The 20,591-nt window shown below is 42.7% G+C and overlaps 1 protein-coding gene across 1 annotated transcript; it reads left to right on the top strand.

Moving 5' to 3' along the window:
- Positions 1-2,646: 2,646 nt before the first annotated feature.
- Positions 2,647-13,273, top strand: SNIP1 (Smad nuclear interacting protein 1; the record flags this gene model as incomplete). Its single annotated transcript, XM_080693139.1, has 4 exons — positions 2,647-2,864; positions 4,085-4,187; positions 11,058-11,650; positions 13,009-13,273. 4 exons carry the CDS (start codon positions 2,647-2,649, stop codon positions 13,271-13,273), a joined length of 1,179 nt encoding a protein of 392 aa, XP_080549265.1.
- Positions 13,274-20,591: the final 7,318 nt, after the last annotated feature.

Raw genomic sequence — 20,591 nt, 5'->3', positions numbered from 1 at the left:
GGAGCTTGAGACAGAAGGATCACAATTTCCAGGCCAGCATTGGCAACTGGGTGAGATCTTGTCTTAATTTTTTTCCCCTCTGGGTTCAATTTCTAATACCATACACACACAAACAAACAAACAAAAAAATCAATTTGGCATATTTGTAGCAAGTTACCTTAGGGTTTTCTCTTTTGTTCCACTGATTTCTGTGTTTGTCCCTCCATCAGTACTATATGGTCTTGGTTGCTTTAAGTATATAAATAAGTCTTGAAAGAGAATAGAATGAATCTTCACACTTCATTCTTTTCAAAATTATTTTAGCTCTTTTATTTCCTTTCCTATGCCACAGAAATTTTTATGTGTATATATAAAATATATATTATATATGCAGTTTTCCTCGTATTTTGATAAGAAGTACATTAATCAAGAATTTATTTTTTTCTTTAAAAAATTTTTTTATTGGTGCATTATATTCATACATCATATTGGGGTAAAAAACTTGTGTGGACATACATGTATACATCACCCAGAGATCTTGTCTTAAAATTAAAAGGGCTGGCTAGGGATGCAGCTCAACGGCAGAGCACTCCTGGATTTAATCCCTAGTACTAGAGAAAAAAATTAAATGGAGAAATGACAGGATAGGATAAAATTCAGGAAACAGAAAGGGAAAAATACTAGTGATTTACCCATGGGCACCCACCACCCATCATTGTATTTCCATGTCTTCCTCATATTTCCAAACATGAATGTAATCAAAATTTGAGTGCACTTTTATATCTTGCTTTTTCATTTGACAAGTCAGATTTTAAGGCCAAGGGCATGCGGTCAACGGTAGAACGCTTGCCACATACGGTTGAGGCTCAGAGTTTGATCCCGTATACTGCAAAACACCACCAACAACAAATAGACTTTGCCAATTGTGGTGGCACATGCCTGTAATCCCAGCTACTCAGGAGACTGAAAGAGAGGAGGATTACAAGTACTAGGCTTGCCTGGGCAATTTACCAAGACCCTGTCTTAAAATACAAAATAAAGCCGTGTGGTGGCCCACTCTTATAATCCCCGCGCTTGGGAGGCTGAGACAGGAGGATCGCGCAGGTTCAAAGCCAGCCTCAGCTACTTAGTGAGGCTCTCAGCAACTTAGTGAGACCCCGTTTCCAAATAAAGTATAAAATAGGTCTGGGAGTATAGCCTGGAGGTAGAAAAGCCCCTGGGTTCCACCCCCCAGTACCACCAAAATAATAATAATAATAATAATAATAATAATAATAATAAAGAAGAAAAAGAAGAAATAAATAAATAAAAAGGGCTGGTGATGTAGCTTAGTGATAGAGCACCACCCCTGGGTCTAGAAAAATATTAATTTTCCCCATTTACCATATAGTTTATAAATAGCATTACTACTGGCCACATTACATTTTCTCATTAATTGGATAAATAGCCTAGTGTGGGGGTGCATGCCTGTAATCCCAGTACTTGGGAGGCTGAGACAGGATTCCAGATTCAAAGATAGCCTCAGCAGTTTAGTGAGGCTCTTAGCAATTTAGCAACACCCTGTTTCCAAATAAAAAATAAAATAGGTCTGGGAGTGCAGCATGGGGGTAGAAGGCCCCTGGGTTCCATCCCCAGTACCATAATTTTTTTTTTTTTCAGCACCTCTTTAGTAAGGTCCTTCTCCCAGTCTTTGCCATCTTGCTAACTGGTACCACCATCCAGAAGTTACTCTTGCTTCTTTATCTCACCACAACACCCGCCTTTCCCCAATAATCACGTTTGACTGATCCTATCTATGGCTCTACCTCCTCTCCACCCTCCTTTGATCACTAGACTCCAAACACACTGGTGCAGGCTTGTAATTCCAGCATTTGGGAAGCTGAGACCAGAGGATAGCGTTTCACCAACAGCCTCAGCTACTGAGTGAGGCCCTCCCCTGGGTTCCAGACCCGCGAAAATAAAAATAAAAAATTCCCAGTTGCCCTGCATTTAGGTTTTCTCTGTGCTTTGTAATTGTTAATAACGCAGAAAAAACAGCCTTGGGAAGTGAGCTTTTTTACCATTTGTGTTACTGGGGATTGAACCCAAGCATTCTACATTCTACCTCCAAGCCACACCCCAGCCCTTTTAACTTTTTTTTCAGTACTGGGGAGGGAACCCAGGGTCATTCTACCTCCGAATTACACCCCCCAAGCCCTACTTTTTATTCTTTATTTTGAATCAGGGTCTCACTGAGTTGCAAAGGGCCTCACTAAGTAGCTGAGACTGTGTGGGAACTGCGATCCTCCTGCCTCAGCTTCCCAAAATACTGGGATGACAAGCGTGCGCCACCACGCCCGGCTATTTTTCTAAACAGGGGCTCGCTAGATGGCTGAGGGCATTGCTACTTGCTAAGGCTGTCCTCGAACTTGCGACCCTCCTGTCTTAGCCTCCCAAATACTGGGATTCCGGGCAAGAAGTTTACCTTTGAAACCTCAAAGCCCCGCCCCGCGGCGCAGCCACCTGCGGCCCCGCCCCCTGAGCGTCTCGCGAGCTGAGCGCCTCCGCCGCGGGGGCTTCTGGGAGAGCGCGCACCCGGAAGCGGAAGTCCAGGGGCACAGCTCGTCATTTCCTTCAGCCAGAAAAGCTCAACGGACCTCTTTTCTTTCGCTCAGCCCGGCTCGCAGGATGAAGGAGGTGAAGAGCGAGCGGGAGCGGGGGAGCCGGCGAAGGCACCGGGACGGGGACGTGGTGGCGGCGACCACGGTGGTCGTGAAGCAGGAGCGCCTGAGCCCGGAAGCCGCGCCCCCTGCCCACCGCCGTTCGGACCTCTCCGGTGGTAGCCCGTCCCCACCTGCCGGCGAGCGCCCTGGCCACCGCGGGAGCCGAGCCCGAGGAGTTAGCCGGTAAGTGCGAAGCGGCCCGGGATGGACCTTGAGTCGAGCTCACTGAGAAAGGAAGACAGGGCCGACGCCAGAAACAGGCCTTGAAGGCCGAGCGCAGCAGCTGGGGCTTCATCTTGAGCTGGTGGGAGTGACCCGGTGATGCTTGTGGTAAAGACTGTTTACTCCGGTAGCTGTCACTGGCATCTTAGCCGGGTGTAAAGCGCCCAGTGCCCGATGGGCAGAGTCCCGCTCCTTCATTCTTCTGGCCCCAGCATTCGCACAGCAGGTAGCACTGCTCGTCCAAGTTGAAACGAGATTCTCTCCGTCTATGAAGGGAGTGCGGGCGGTGTCTTTCCAATTACTTCCAAAGATTTTCACAAGAAGTCCTAGGCGAAACTCTGGTAAAAAGTTAATTCTTGCTACACGCATTTATTCATGCATTCATTCATCATAGTTTTACGGAGTGGGAATTATTTGCTCAAGACCATCGTAGGTACTGGGACCACAGGGGTGAACAAAATAAAAGGTCGATAATCTTGCGAAATTGGGCGTGTTCTGGCTCCAGGACAGACTATAACAAGCGAGCAAAATATTTTTAATTACCAACAAGTATTAGAGATATAGGTTAAAAAAACAACAGTAATGTGATAGTGAAAGGTTGGAGGGAAGTGGGAGAGGACCTTACTAAAGAGGTGCTGTTTAAGTTAAGACCCTAATGACAAGATTGATCCAGTCTCTTGAAGATCCGGGCAAAGAAAACTATGTGCAAAGAACCTGAAGTAGAATTGTGATTATTTTAGAAGTTGAAAAGAGGCCGGTGTGTTTGGAGTCTAGTGATCAAAGGAGGGTGGAGAGGAGGTAGAGCCATGGATAGGACTTGCTGATCAGTCAAACGTGATTCTTGGGGAAAGGTGGGGTGTTGTGAGATAAAGAAGCAAGAGTAACTTCTGGATGGTGGTGCCAATTAGCGACATGGCAAAGACTGGGAGAAGAAAGGTTTTTGAGTGGTTGGGAATCATGAGTTTTGTTATCTTAAGTGAGAAGGCATAGTTGGCAGTTACACATGTGGGTCTGAAACTAAAGGGAGATGTCAGGATTAGGAAATCAAAGCCTCTGGTTCCCTTAGTGGTCAGCAGAGATATTCACAAATATGGTGTTTGTGTTTAGTAGGTAAGCCTGATACTTTTATGTGGGGGAAGGGAAATTGAGATAAAATCCTATGTGTACCATGCTCTGAAAAGGTCCCCAGCCAAAAAGAAAAACAAGTCCTCAGGGAGAAGAAGCAAGTCTCCTCGAAGTAAGAGAAGCCGAAGTCCTCACCACTCAACGGTCAAAGTGAAGCAGGTAAGTGGATTGGGGTGTTTTGATACTGGGTCCAAATCTAGAGCCTCTTCCCACCATAGCTAACGTGTGTGTTTGCGCATGCGCGCGCATAAGCACATGTGTTCCTGTATTATCTGCAATGGGCTTTTCTAAAAATTGGGTTGTTTTTCATACTTGTTTTTATAAATTAGGTTTTATTTTGAGGTCACTATTGATTTGCATTTGTAAGAAATAACGTACTGTTTCTCCCAATGATAACATCTTATAGAACTATAGTATAGTATCACTACCAGAATATTGTTGATTACATAGCTGGACCTGGTGGCACATGCTTGTAATCTCAGTACTTGGATGACTGAGACGGGAATCGCAGGTTTGAGGACAGCCTTAGCAAGTAGTGAGACTCTCATTAAACTAATGAGACCCTATTTCAAAATAAAAAATAAAATAGGGCTGGGGGTCTATCTTGGGGGTAGAAGGCCCCTGAGTTCCATCCCCAGTACCAAACTATTGTTGATACAGTCAAGGTACAGAACATTTTCATCACTACAAGGATCTCTCATGTTGTCCTTTTGTGTCCACGTCTACTTCTTTCTCATGTTCATCCTGATTTAACTGTGGAAGCTTCTGATCTGTTTTTTATTCCTATAATTGTGTCAGTTTTTTTTGTGGTTTTATTTAAGCACACACACAGAACATTCTTGTGAGTCATCTACTCGTTTTCCTCGCTGCGCAGCCTGGCGTTGGGGTAGGTGACTCTAATAGCCTGCTGGGCTGCTCTTTCCCGGTGGCTTTGCGGTTCTTGGGGGAGACATGGGCAATCTCAGCACAGTAAGATGTGTTGCACATCAGGAGCACTTGCAGCTCCTGGACATTGGGACAAGGAGCTTCTGGAAGCCACTGGGTAGTTCCTTCCTTCCTTCCTTCCTTCCTTCCTCCCTCCCTTCCTTCCTTCCTTCCTCCTTCGTATGTATATGTGTGTTTTTTTCTTGTTGCTCCCATAACCAATGTTGGACATCGAGATCTGGCCATTCCAGCCTCAGCAACTTAGTGAGGTCCTCCACAGCTTAGACCATGTATTTCAAAATAAAAAGGGCTAGGGGTCTAGCTTGCAGGTAGAATGCCCCTGGGTTCAACCCCAGAACTCCCCTCCCACAATTTTTTTTTGTACTGCAAAAAAAAAAATTCTTTGGAGTTTCATTCAGGTTGTTATATCAGTCAGTAGTTTATTCATTTCTTTTTATTGCTTGTTGTTATTCAGTGGTATGGACCAAGCCATTTTTTTATTACCTGGAATATCTAGTTTTTTTTTTTCCATTTTGGACTGTTACACATACAGTTGCTATACATAAACATTTGTGTACAGAGTTTTGTATGACATTTCATTTCTCTGGATTAAGTGTGCAATACAATTGCTGAATCAAATGATAGTTACATGTTTAATTTTTTAAGAATCACCAAAGCCGAGCATGGTGGCGCACACTTGTAATCCCAACATTTGGGAGGCTGAAACAGGAGGATCTGGGTGCAGGAACAGCCTCAGCTATTTAGGCCCTTTGTAACTCAGTGAGACCCTGTTTCAAAATAAAGAATAAAAAAATAGGGTGGGGTATCGCTCGGAGGTAGAATGCCCCTGGGTTCCATCCCTAGTACCACAAAAAAAAAAAAGAATCACCAGACTCTTTTCAAAGTGGCTTTATTATTTGCCTGTACATAATAATATTGTAGACTGGATAGCTTAAACAATAGAAATTTATTTTCTCATACCCCAGAAAAAATGTCAGCAGGTTTGGTTTCTCCTAAGACTTTTCTCCTTGGTTTGCAGATGTCTGTCTTCTCGCTAATCTACCGTGCACTGGCTGCTATTTGTGAGTGAGTGAGTGAGTGAGTGAGTGAGTGAGTGAGTGAGTGTCTTTTTATTAGAAATTGAACACAGGAACATTCTACCTCTGAGGCACATCTCCAGCCTTTTTTTTTTTTTTTAAACAGGGTCTTGCTAAATTGCTGAGGCTGTCCTCAAACCTGTGATCCTCCTATCTCAGCCTCCCAAGTACTGGGATTATAGGCATGCACCACCATGCTTGATTTGAGGGAAGGTTTTTGTTTTTGTTTTTGTTTTGTACTGGAGATGGAACCTAGCGACTTTCTACCTCCGGGTTACACTCCCAGACCTATTTTATATTTTTATTTGGAAAAAGGTTCTCTCTAAGTTGCTGAGAGCCTCACTAACTAGCTGAGGCTGGCTTTGAACCTGCGCGATCCTCCTGTCTCAGCCTCCCAAGTACTGGGATTACAAGCGTGCGCCACCACGCCCGGCTCTTGTGGGAAGGTTCTATTGGAACAAAAGGTTGAACTATCAGAAAATGTTGAGAATAGGTCTTCATAAGCTTTCGTTTTCATGGAGCAGTGGTTTCAGGAGTTGAAGGAGGATAGGTATTGGGATAGAATGCGATGTACAGAGAGCCTGGTGGGGTGACAATAAGGGGTCTGGTTGCTTAGTGACTGACTCATTAATCAGGGAAAAGGGGCATAAAAAGTTAGTCTTGTTGAACGCAGTGCAGATACTAGCCTTGAATAGTGTTTGGGTGTGTGATAGATTGGTATGTGAGTCTTCCTTTGGATGCTTGTCTTTGGAGGCTAGGAAATCTGGAGGAACTGAGTTGTGCTCTGACCCCGTGAAAGGCAGAAAGAAGGTTGGGGTTGGAAGGGCTTTGTCCCATTGCTCAAGATCTCCACGCACTTCCAGGGAGGAGCCTGGCTCACCGTGTGCCCATCCCTCTGAACTCCAGGGCTCTCTCGACTCTATAGAGAAGCTTCACATCTGGGAAAACGACTTTAGAATGAGTGTTGCCACTCCTACCCTACTCTTTTGTCTCTTGATGATAGACTTTTTTCCTGTAACTGGTTTTCAAAAAGGTCCTCTTTAGTAATCCCAGGACTCAGTTGGCTGAGACAGGAGCCTCAGCAATTTAGTGAGACCCAGTTTTAAAATAAAAAATTAAAAGAGCTGGTTGCGTAGCTCAGGGGTAAAATGCCCCTGGGTTCAGTCTCCAGTACCAAAAAGTAAAACAAGATCAAGCTGAGTGTGGTGGCCCAAACTTGGAATATGGGAGGCTGAGACAGGAGGATCACAGGTTCATGACTAGCCTCAGCTACTTAGGCCCTCCACAACTTAGTGAGACCTTGTTTTATTTATTTATTTATTTATTTATTTATTTATTTATTTATTGTGCTGGGGATTTATCCCAGGGGCATTCTACCTCCAGCCACACCCCATCCCTGTCTCAGCCACCCATTACTGGGTTTACAAGTGTGAGCCACCATACCCAACTGAGACTTTTTTTTTTTTTTTTTTTGGTGGTACTGGGGTTCCTGGAAGCCCTTCTACCTCCGGGCTATACTCCCAGACCTATTTTATGTTTTTTTTTATTTGGAAGCAGGGTCTCTTAAGCCAGCGCGGCTGGCTTCAAACCTCCGTGATCCTCCTGTCTCTGCCTCCCAAGTGTGGGGATTACAAGTGTGCACCACCACTCCCGGCGGACTGAAACTGTTTTAAACTAAAAAAAATAAGCCAGGTGTGGTGGCACACGCTTGTAATTCCAGCATTTGGAAGGGTAAGACAAGAGGATTGTGGTTCACTGACAGCCTCAGCTACTTAGTGAGGCTCTCTGCAACTCAGTGAGACCCCATTTCCAAATAAAGAATAAAAAATAGGGCTGGGGTATACCTTGGAGATAGAATGCCCCTGGGTTCCATCCCCAGTACCCCCAAAAAAATTAAAAATAGGGCTGTGGGTGTAGCTTGGAGGTAGAATGCCCCAGGTTTGATCCCCAGTATTGCCAAAAAAAAAAAAAGAAAGAAAAAAAAAAAACAAAGAGAAAGAGAGCGCAAATGAGGTTTCACTAAGTTGTTGAAGTTGGTCTTGAACCTTCTATCTTCTTGTCTCAGCTTCCCAGGTATTAGGATTATAGCCTGGCATATATATATATATATATATTTTATTTTATTTGCGGGTATGGGGATGGAACCCAGAGGAATTTGACCTCCGAGCTACACCCCTTGCCCTTTTTTTTTTTTTTTTTTTAAACAGGGTCTCACTAAGTTGCAGAGTGACTCACTAAGTAGCTGAGGCTGTCCATGAACTGCGATCCTCCGGTTTCAGCCTCCCTAATGCTGGGTTTACAAGCATGCGCCATCATGCCTGACTAGTCTTTTTTATTTTTGAAATAGGGTTTCACTGAGTTGGAAAGGGTCTCCCTAAGTAGCTGAGGCTGTCTGCAAACCATGATCCTCCAGTCTCTGCCTCCTGAATGCTGGGATTATAAGCATGCATCACCACGCTTGTCTTAACAATATATTTTATTTTATTTTATTTTGCGGTACTAGGGATGGAACCCAGGGGCATTCTACCTCTGAGTGACATCCCCAGCCCTAATTTTTTTTTTTTTTTTGGTGGTACTGGAAGTGGAACCCAGGGGCTTTCTATTTCTTGGCTACACTCCCAGACCTGTTTATTTGGAAACAGGGTCTCAGTAAGTTGCTGAGAGCCTCACTAAGTAGCTGAGGCTGGGTTCGAACCTGTGCGATCCTCCTGTCTCAGCCTCCCAAGCGCGGGGATTACAAGCATGTGCCACCACTGCCCAGCTAACAATATATTTTGGATATACTTCTATAACATTATCTCATTCTGTTAATGACTCTAAAGGTTTTTTTTTTTATTGTTGTTGTTGTTGCTTTTTTTTTTTTTTTTTTTTGGTGTGTGGTACTAAGGATTGAACCTAGGGGAGTTCTCCCTCTTAATTATAGCCCCATCCCTGTTTTGTTTTTTTGTTTTGAAGCAGTCTTACTAGAATTGCTAAGACTGGCTTCAAACCTGTGATATTCCTATCTCAGCCTCCCACACACTGGGATTACAGGTGTGCAGCACTATGGTTGGCTTGAAATATTCTTTTGTATGAATATACAGTAGTTTATTTAATCACTCTGTTTTTGTAGATTGCTTTAATTTTTGTCACTAAAAATAAAATAGCAATAAGCACCCTCGCAGATGTATCTGTGCATTTCTGCTAGTATTTCTGTAAGGTAGATTCTTGAGGTGGGATTACTGGTTGATGAAATTTTGGCTTAAAACTGCCAAGTTTTGAGCCAGCTGTGGTGGCGCACGCTTGTAATCCCAGCATTTGGGAGGCTGAGACCAGAGGATTGCGGTTCGGTGACAGCCTCAGTTACTAAGTGAGGACCTCTGCAACTCAGTGAGACACTGTTTCAAAATAAAGAATAAAAAAATTGGGCAGGGGGTGTAGCTCGGAGGTTGAATCCCCAGACCAGCAAAAAAAAAAAAAAAAAGAAAAAGAAAAAAAAACTGCCAAGTTTTTTTAAGTAGGCTGCATCAGTTTATATTTGCTTTAGCAGTGGCTGATGATATCCCACTTTCTTATCCATTCTTTTTCAACACTAGTTGCTATTTTTTATGATTCGTTTATTTTGTAATATGGAAGATTAAGCCCAGGGTCTGTATATACCAGGCAAACTCTCTTTCAGTGGGCTTATCCCCAGCCCCATTTTATGATCTTTTTAATTTTGTTAATCTAAGAAAATTTGTTCCAAACTATGTGTGGTGGCACACCTGCAATCCCAGTACTTGAGAGGCTGATCTAGGAGGATAGCAGGTTCACAGCTAGCTGCAGCAACTTAGGCCATCCACAACTTAGTGAGAACTTGTTTCAAAATAAAGCATAAAATAGGGCTGGGGATGTAGCTCAGAGGTAGAATGCTCCTCCATTCAAACTGCAGTACCACAGGGGGAAAAAAAAAAGAGAGAGAGAGAGAAAGAAAATATGTTCCCCTTAGAACTGATGATTTAGTTATTAGCGAGAGTAAACATCTTCAGGTATTTTATTAGACTTTTTGTGTATGTGTGGTGCTGAGGACTGAACCCAAGGACATTCAACTTCCTGTCTACACCTCCTGCCCTATATATCTTTTCTTTCTTTCTTTTTTTTTTTTTTTTTTTTGTGCGGTACTGGGGTTGGAACTCAGGTGCATTTTACTCTGAGCTACACCCCCAGCCCTATGTTTTATTCTTTATTTTGAAAGAGTCCCATTGAGTAGCAAAGGGCCTCACTAAGTAGTAGCTGAGGCTGTCCTAGAACTTTGAACCTCCTTTCTCAGCCTCCCAAATGCTGGGATTACAAGCATGCCCCACCACGCCTGGCTTCAATATTTTCTTTTTTAAGAGAGCATGGTGCGTGGCTGGGCATGATGAAGCGCACCTGTAATCCCAGTACTTGGGAGGCTAAGACAGGAGGATGGCAGGTTCAAAGCTAGCCTCAGGAACTTAGGGCTTCAGCAACTCAGACCCTGTTTCCAAATAAAATAGGTTTCTTATGTCTTTCATGTTTATTAAGTTTATTCCTAAGTGTTAAGCTTATTCATAAGTGAATTATTTTTGGTGAAGTATCTTTGAAAAATTACTATTATGGTTTTATTTTTGGCATAAGAAAAAGCTAAAGCTAGTTTTATTCTTTTTCGTATCTTATACATAACTACTTAACTCTCTTTGTTCTATTTTCTGTATGTGCTTCCCTATAAGTTTGACTATAGTTAATGTATATTCTGAAAGGGAGGGTTTTGTTTTTCCTTCTCCCTACCAGTTAATCTCTTGTTTTTAGGGTTCTGGACATGGCTTGTGCCATCAGGGCGATAGTTGAGAAGCAGCAAGGGCTATGTAGTCTCAGTGGCCTTGTGAGGGAAGAACTACCACAGATAACCTCGTGTCTATGGGAAATTTTGTTCTGAATGCCAAAATCCCAATGACATATAACTTTTTAAATGCAGCTTATTTGTAGATTGTAAACTGCCTTTCATTTACTGAATCTGTTTGAATTTCAGGAACGGGAGGATCATCCCAGGAGAGGACGGGAGGATAGGCAGCACCGTGAGCCATCAGGACAGGAACACAGAAGAGCTAGGAACAGTGACCGAGACAGACACCGGGGCCATTCCCGCCAAAGGAGAAGCTCTGATGAGAGGCCTGGGAGTGGGCAGGCTCAGGGACGGGATCGAGACAGCCAGACCCTGCAGGCTCAGGAGGAAGAGCGAGAGTTTCATAATGCCAGACGCCGCGAGCATCGCCAGAGGAATGAAGGCAGTGGTAATGAGGCTCAGGATTTGGTTCCTCGACCTGGTGGCAATAATAAAGACAAAGAGGTGCCTGTTAAAGAGAAACCAAGCTTTGAGCTCTCTGGAGCACTTCTTGAGGACACCAACACCTTCCGGGGTGTAGTCATTAAATACAGTGAGCCCCCAGAAGCACGAATCCCAAAAAAACGGTGGCGTCTCTACCCCTTTAAAAATGATGAAATACTCCCAGTCATGTACATCCATCGGCAAAGTGCTTACCTTTTGGGTCGACATCGCCGCATCGCAGACATTCCAATTGACCATCCTTCCTGTTCAAAGCAGCACGCAGTGTTTCAGTATCGGTAGGTATACATTTGGAGGAAGAACTTGAAATTCAGCAAAAGCTGCATATCCCAGCTTTTAGGCTAGAAGTAGTTAAGATTACTAAGATTTATATACATATTTTCCTGTATGTGCAGAAAAATCCAGTACTCCTTGTGTTTAATATTAGTTTTGTGTGCATATATCCCCTCCTCTGAGCTGGGAACTAAGTGCTCTACCACTGAGCTATGTCTCCAGCCCCAAAGTTTATTTATTTATTTATTTTTATTTTGTGGTAGTAGGGATGGAACCCAGGGGCATTCTGCCTACTAGCTTACACCTCCAGCCCTATTTTTCTTTTTATTTGTTTTTTCTTTCTTTTTTTTAATTCTTTGTTTTGAAACAGAGTCTAACTAAGTTGAAGAGGCCCTAAGTTGCTGAGGCTGTCTATGAACCGCGATACTCCTGTCTCAGCTTCCCAAATGCTGGGATTACAAGTATGCATCACCATGCCTGGCTCTGTTTTTTATTTTGAAACAGGGTCTCACTAAGTTGCAGAGGACCTCACTAAGTAGCTGGCCACAAAACCAGATCCTCCTGTCTCAGGCTCCCAAGTACTGGGATTACAAGTGTGTGCCACCATGCCTGGCTCAGTATTTTCTTAACTATGGCAAGCAGCTTTGGATTCTGCAATTTCTTTTTTTTTTTTTTTTCCTTTTTGTGGTACTAGGGATTGAACTTCAGGGCATTCTGCCTCCAAACTATACCCCTAGCCCTTTTTAATTTTTTTGTTTGGAAATAGAGTCTCACTAAGTTAGCCTCACTAAATTGCTACGGCTGGCTTTGAACCTGCAATCCTCCCAAGTACTGGGATTACAAGCCTGTGCTATCATGCCTGGCTTGGAGTCTGCATTTCAAGCTCTTGATGTACTGGGGATTCTGCCCACTCTCCAGCAGTGTTCACTTTTTTTTTTTTTTTTTTTTTACTAAGTTCAATTAAACTGCTCCCAGTTTCCTTGTCCAGGACAGTGATTTCCCCTTGGTTTCTCAAAGTTTTAACTTGAATCATGGTCAGGTCAGGTTATTTACATCATTCAGGCTGTGTCACAAAGAGCTTTAGAAGCCGGGCGTGGTGGCACACACTTGTAATCCCAGCATTTGGGAGGTTGAGACTGGAGGATCACAGTTCACAGACAGCCTCAGCTACTTAATGAGGCCCTCCGTAAGTTAGTGAGACCCTGTTTCAAAATAAAGAATAAAAAAATAGGGCAGAGGGTGTAGCTTGGAGGTCAGATGCCCCTGGGTTCCATCCCCAGACCCACACACACACAAAAAATTAGAGAAGGCGTGATAATCTGAAGCTGGAATTTACTCACAGGACTCTCTCTTTATCTGCTAGGCTTGTGGAATACACCCGTGCTGATGGCACAGTTGGCCGAAGGGTGAAGCCCTACATCATTGACCTTGGCTCAGGCAATGGGACCTTCTTGAACAACAAGCGTATTGAGCCACAGAGATACTACGAACTGAAAGAAAAGGATGTACTTAAATTTGGGTTCAGTAGTAGAGAATATGTCTTGCTCCATGAGACTTCAGATACTTCTGAACTAGACAGGAAGGAAGATGAAGATGAGGAGGAGGAGGAAGCAGTATCTGACAGCTAGCAAACAAAGAAGCTGAACTATTGAGACACCTTTTCCTTCTTGGAAGGCTTTGAGATTGCCTCAAAGAGCACCGTGGTGCTCTCTGTAATGCCTCTTACTGCCTTAAGTCTTTCCTCTGTTGCTGACCAGCTTACGTTACAGTTTAAAAACACTGACTTATGTTTTGTTGATTGTTTTTCCTGTGGCACATCAGCCTGTGGGCATTTGTTTTGAGAAAAGTCTCACCAATTACAACACGTCATGTTTTAGTAGAAGTGTTGTGGCTTTAGTTGGTGCTTTCAGAACTGCTGCCTAGGAAGCTAAACCCTTAGATAAAAGGGAGTCATGGTGTACTCACTTTGTACAGTTATTTTATTATTTATTTAGTTGTTAAGCTTTGCAGACCAGGAATTTTTGTTTTGGGGTCAAATCCCTGAGTAGAAAATCTTACTAAGCTTTGGTTGTCACCAAAACAACTTCCAACATATACCAAAACTTTGGCCTGGTTGAGCTCTTGAGTAATATAAATGGATCTTGCATTTAGCTTTTTTGGGGAGAGTGGGAGCTTGCCACATGACCTCATTATTGACTATTTAACTTAAACAGATGCTTTAGGGCACCTGTTTAAGCACGTGACTGTACAGAAAGATCATGGCTACTATCAACAGGTGCTGATTTAATATCATGAGAGGCTGAAATGGGTTATGGATCTATGTCCTATGAAAAAAATTCCCAATTTCTCCATGGAACATGTATATAACAATTTTGATCATCTTGTCTTTCAGTTTTTCATTTTGATTCAAGTGTTAACTCATTTTCTTTGAGAAACACACTGTCACTTATATGGCCATGTATATATGTCTAAAGAATGTTGTGTAGCTTATGTTTCTACATATTTCATTTTTTAATTGTTCAAAAGTTATATTTGCCTTCCAAGGCTGGAAATCAGGGAACTGTCCAGTTTCCTAATTTTCCACCAGAGTCCTATGTGTAAGTAGAAAAGTATTAACTACTTACATGTAATATATATGTATATATATAAAAATTGTGTGTTAAAGAGCTGCATACTGATTTTCATATGACAATGTTTTGTGATATAAATGTAATACCATGTGATAGGCAAAGGTCTCCCTGCATTTGAAAAGCAGGTTTTCATTTATATGTATTTTTGGGATAAAAAATAAAATTTGTAAATATAGCCCCATTTCAAAGGATTACTTTACTAGCAGAGAGAGCCTTGTATATATAGGTATGTTTGCTGCTTAAAGGAGTCCTTGTATCTGTTTTTGAGGTAAAAATAGGTAGTTTGTAGGGAGCTGTGGGGAGAGAGCAGGAAATAGTGACCATAAGACCCCCACCTACCCTGGAATCCAGATCGTCACATCTCGCCAAGAAGCACTGATCGCCTCTAAGCAGTAGTGCTTTTCTGAAGTGGCATTGAAGGGTTTTTTCTTCACAGAATAGTCAGAACTTGGGGCATATTAGAACTTGAAGTTGGCACTTCACATGGTGAAATACCACCCTACCATTTCACCCTCAGGTAGCGACTGGGGCTGGATGAAAGGAGGTGACACAGCTCAGTGCTGCTGTGGACTCTTCCTCCAGGGTTGAAATTTAGGATGCTGTTTAAATTGTCTTCTTTTCCTTTGATTTTATATTATGGTATTACATATATTTGGTGGACTCAGGGCTAAAGGTTACCTAGTGCCGGGAATGGCAGGTGACCAGGGTTCATTCAAAAGAAATTAAAGAGTGAACACTTGGCTGACAGATAAGATGAAGGAAAACTGCAACCAGGGAAGGACAATTAACATTTCACAACCAATGTGTTCTACCTTGGCCATTATAACTTATTTTCTTCCTTTTGTTAAGTGCCATAGGTCACATATTACATATGTGCGTGTCCAGAAAGTAGCTTTTGTTTTGATGTTGTTTCCTCAGGATCTAGACTGAAGGTTTTCTGAGGTTGGGCAGGAATCCGATCTCTTATTCCAGAGCCTCCTTGTTTAGGGTGTGCTGCTACTACTGCTCTTTAGTAGTAGCCTTGGTTTGCTTCAAACACCTTCCTGGGGAGCACTGTAATAGGTGACCACTTAGCCTATATTTTGGAATAAGAGGTCCCAACTAGATAGTAAACTTTTGCTTTAGTGGAACAGTAGCTTCCCTAGATTAAGAGATCTTTTTATGCCGGCCAGGTGTGGTGGTACATGCCTGTGGTCTCAGTACTTGGGAGGCTGAGATAGGAGGACCCTAATAGCAGGTTTGACTCTAGTCTCACTTAGCAAGATCTTTAGCAAGCTACTCCTGTTTCAAAATAAAATAGGACTGGGGATGTAGCTCAGAATTAGAACACCTCTGGGTTAAATCTCCAGTACAAAAAAAATTTTTTTTTTTTCATGAGAAATGTCTGGGAAGATTTTTTTTGTTTTGATTTTCCTTTCAATTTTGTTTTTGTATTTTCTTTCTTGAAGAAAGACTGACAGGAAGCCAAGCGTGATGGCTGATAGAGGCTGAGGCAGGAGTGTCATAAGTTTGAAGCCAACCTGGACAACTTGGCAAACTGTCTCAAAACTAAAAAAAAAAAAAAAAAAAAAAAGGCCAGGCATGGTTGTGCACATTTGTAATCCCAATTTTCGGGAGGCTGAGACAGGAGGATCAGGGTTCGGGAACAGCCCCAGGCCCTTTGCAACTCAGTGAGACCTTGTTTCAAAATAAAGAATGAAAAATAGGTCTAGGGGTATAGCTTGGAAGTAGGATGCCCCTGGGTTCCATCCCCAGTGCTGCAAGTAAATAATTAATTAATTAATGAAAAAGAAAAAGGTCTAGGAGTGTAGCTCAGTGGTAAAACAGCTCTGGTTCAATACCCAGTATTGAAGGGGGGAAGAAAAAAAAAGGAAAAAGCTCCATCTTCAAAGCTTAGAAACTTATGTTCATCTTGGCTCTTTGCAACTTCTTTTTCCTCTTTTTCTACCCTGGCTAGAGTATCTGCAGATCATTGCTGTTAAAAATCAAACTAAGCTGGGCGTGGTGGTGCACGCTTGTAATCCCAGTACTTGGGAGGCTAAAACAGGAGGATCACACAGGTTCTCAGCAACTTAGTGAGACCCTGCTTCCAAATAAAACATAAAATAGGTCTGGGAGTGTTGCCCGGAGGTAGAAAAGCCCCTGGGTTCTATCCCCAGTACTACCACCCCCCCAAAAAAAATTATCTACAAAACAGCCCTTTGCTTCTGAGCCCCTCTCCCAAGTCCTCTGACAGTCAACAGCTCTACAGAGCTACAGAACAAAATCTCCAGATTTTCTCCATCAGTCCTTTTTCTAGTAACATTCTAATTCTCTTTTAACATTGACAAAGGACAGCTCATTAAGTTCAAGTGGTGATGTAACTTTCAAATTCTTGTGTCTTGGTGATAAGTTGAAGCAGAAGTAGTCAGTTGAGATAACTGAATATTTTTTTGAAAATAATTATTGTGTTGAGTATCCCAGTGTATTATGTAGCTTTTTTTTTTTTCTTTTTTGGACTGGAGATTGAACATTGGGTATTCTACCTCCAAGCTACACCCCAGCCCCTATTTTATTTTTTTGTTTTTGAAATGAGGTCTTGCTAGGTTTCTGAGAGTCTTGCCATACTTCTGACACTGTCCTTGAACCTGTGATGATCCTCCTGTCTTAGCCTCCTAAGGGACCAGGAATAGAGGTGTGTGCCACCATGTACAGCTGTAGCTTAGTTTCTTTTCTTTTCTTTTCTTTTTTTTTTTTTTTTTTCAGTACTGGGGATGGAACTCAGGGGCATTCTACCTCTGAGCGACACCGCCAGCCCTATTTTTTATTCTTTATTTTGAAATAGGGTCTCACTAAGTTGCAAAGGGCCTCACTAAGTAGCTGAGGCTGGCTTCAAACTTGCAGAATCCTCCCATCTCAGCCTCCTGAATGCTGGGATTACAAGCGTGTGCCACCTTGCCTGGCTGCTTAGTTTCTTGACGATTAGAACTTACATATTTCAGGTTGAATATAATTTGATATGGTGCGAGATATATTTTTCTTTTTTTGCGGTAGTGGGGATGGAACCTAGAGGCATTCTACCTCTGAGCTTAGTGAGGCCTTCAGTAACTTAGGCCCTGTTTAAAAATAAAGAATAAAGCCAGGAGTGGTAGGGCACGCTTGTAATCCCAGCATTGCGGAGGCTGAGACAAGAGGATTGCGGTTCGTGGACAGCCTCAGCTACCTAGTGAGGCACTCCATAATGTAGAGACTTTCAAAATAAAGAATAAGAAATAGGGCAGGGGGTGTAGCTCAGAGGAGGTCAAATGCCCCTGGATTCCATTCCCAGACCCGCCCCCCCCAAAAAAAAATCAAAATAAAGAATAAAAAAATAGGGCTGGGGCTGTAGTTCCAAAGTAAAATGTCCTTGGATTCAATCCTCAGTTCTACAGAATAAATAAATAAGTAAGTAAGTAAATAAATAGATAGTGCTGCCAGGCGTCGTGGTGCACACTTGTAATCCCAATACTTGGGAGGCTGAGACAGGAGAATCACAGGTTCAAGACCAGTCTCAGCAACTTAGACAATCAGCAATTTAGTGAAACCTTGTTCCAAATAAAAAATAAGATAGGGCTTAGGGTGTAGTTTAGAGGTAGGATATCCCTGGGTTCAATTCCCAATACCAAAAATAAATAATGAATTTTAAAAGGCTGTGATATATAGCTCAGTGGTAAAGCACTCCTGGGTTGAAAAATGTTTTCAGTCAAAAACGGAGATAGAAGCCATGCGTGGTGGCACACACTTGTAATTCCAGTTCTGGAGAGACTGACAAGGATCTGGGTTCCTAGCCAGCCTCAGCTACTTAGTGAGGCCCTGTCTCTCAAAATAAAAAAATAAAAAATTGGACTGGTGGTGTAGCTCAGAAGTAGAATGCCCCTGTGTTCAAACCCCAGTACCAAAAAAGAAAAAAGAAAATGAAGAGGAGAAATAGAGATAAGAATTCAGAAATAGCCAGGCGTGGTGGCACACGTTTGTCATCCAATCCCAGCATTTGGGAGGCTGAGACCGGAGGATCGCAGTTTGGGGACAGCCTCAGCTACTTAGTGAGACACTCGGTAACATAGTGAGACCCTATTTCAAAATAAAAAATAAGAAATAGGGCAGAGGGTGTAGCTTGGAGGTCTAATGCTCCTGGCTTCCATCCCCAGACCCGCAAAAAAAAAAAAAAAAAAAAAAAAAAGGCAGAAATAAATGGAGTACAGATACAGGAAACCATCCCCCACCCCCAGAAGATCTGAGATTGAACTCAGGGTCTGGCATACGCTAGACAAATGCTCTTAACTCCCCCAAGCCCTGGAAACCACATATGACTTAAAGGCAAACCATACTTGATTCCAGCAACTCAGACCCAGGTTGAGTAGGACAGAAATCAAAGCCCACATTTCCAATGAGAAAATCTAAAGATCTTTCTCTCTCTCTCTCTCTCTCTCTCTCTCTCTCTCTCTCTCTCTCTCCTCTCTCCTCTCCCCTCTCCCCTCTCCCCTCTCCCCCTCTCTCTCTCTCTCTCTCTCTCTCTCTCTCTCTCTCTCTCTCTCTCTCTCTCTCACACACACACACACACACACACACACACACACACACACACACACACACACACACACACTGGTATGCCAAAGAGCTACCTCTCAGAGGAAAAGATTAGGTGAGAAGTGGAATCTTCCCAAGAATTTCCAGCATGGAGGCTCAGGAAAACTCAAGCCCTGACCCTGTATGGTTAGTCTTTCTGGGTGGCTGTAGAAATAAATTGTTCTCTAGAGGGAGAGATTTATTTATTTATTTATTTATTTATTTATTTATTTATTTATTTATTTTGGTGGTACTGGGGGTGGAACCCAGAGGCTTTCTATCTCCGGGCTATACTCCCAGACCTTTTTTACATTTTATTTGGAAACAGGGTCTCACTAAGTTGCTGAAAGCCTCACTAAGTAGCTGAGGCTGGCTTCGAACCTGTGTGATCCTCCTGTCTCAGCCTCCCAAGCGCGGGGATTACAAGCATGCGCCACTACGCCCGGCTGGGGGGAGATATTTTTTTAAATTTCCCAGTTACTTCTACATTTTCTCTCCGAAGATAGTATGTGTTTACATATGTATTATATATATAAGTATATATAAAAATATACTATATATATATATATGTATATTTGCGGTACTTGAAATGGAACCCAGGGACATTCTACCTCCGAGCTATACCCCAGCCCTATTTTTTTCTATCTATCTATCTATTTATTTTTGGTGGTACTGGGGATGGAACCCAGGGGCCTTCTACCTCCAGGCTACAATCCCAGACCCATTTTATATTTTTTAATTTGGAAACAGGGTCTCTTAAGCCAGCGAGGCTGGCTTTGAACCTGCGTGATCCTCCTGTCTCTGCCTCCCAAGCAAGTGTGCCACTACACTTGGCTTATTCTTTTTTTTTGAAACAGAGTCTCACTGAGTTGCAAAGGACCTCACTAAGTAGCAGAGGCTGCAATCCTCTGATCTCCACCTCTAGAATGCTGGGATTACAAGCATGATATATACATAAATATATAATGTATATATGTGTGTGTGTGTGTATGTATGTGTGTGTGTGTGTGTGTGTATATATATATATATATATATATATTTTTTTTTTTTTTTGCGGTACTGGGAATGGAACCCAGGGGCATTCTACCTCTGAACTATACCCCTAGTCCTATTTTTTTATTCTTTATTTTTTGAAACAGAGTCTCACCAAGTTGCAAAGGGCCTCACTAAGTAGCTGAGGCTTTTCGTAAACTGCGATTCCCGGTCTCCACCTCGCAAATGCTGGGATTACAAGTGTGTACCACCATGCCCGACCTGTAAAATAGGAGTTTTTAAAAGACCAAATAGAATTTTGATTTTTTGGTACTGAAGATTAAACCCAGGGGCATTCTACCTCTGAGCTATGTCCCCAGCCCTATCTTACTTTTAAAACAAAGTCTTACTAGTTTGCTGAGGGCCTCACAAGTTACTGAGGCTGACCATGAACCCGTGATTCTCTTGTCTCAGCCTCCCAAGTACTGGGATTACAGGAATGCACCACCATGCCCAGCCAAATAGAATGCTTAGAAATGAAAAGTACACCAGCATTTGGGAGGCTGAGACAGGAGGATTGTAGTTTCCAGACACTTCAGCTTCTACTTAGTGAGGCCCTTTGCAAGTCAGTGAGACCCTGTTTCAAAATAAAGAATAAAAAATAGGGCTGGGGTGTCACTCGGAGATAGAATGCCCCGGGTTCCAATCCTAGGATCAAAGGTTGGAGGACATTCTCAGCAAGTAGTGAGACTCTCATCAA

Source organism: Muscardinus avellanarius, assembly GCF_963383645.1.
Source record: "Muscardinus avellanarius genome assembly, chromosome: 3".
Classification (NCBI taxonomy): Eukaryota; Metazoa; Chordata; class Mammalia; order Rodentia; family Gliridae; genus Muscardinus; species Muscardinus avellanarius.
This window is presented reverse-complemented; position numbering and strand designations above follow the sequence as displayed.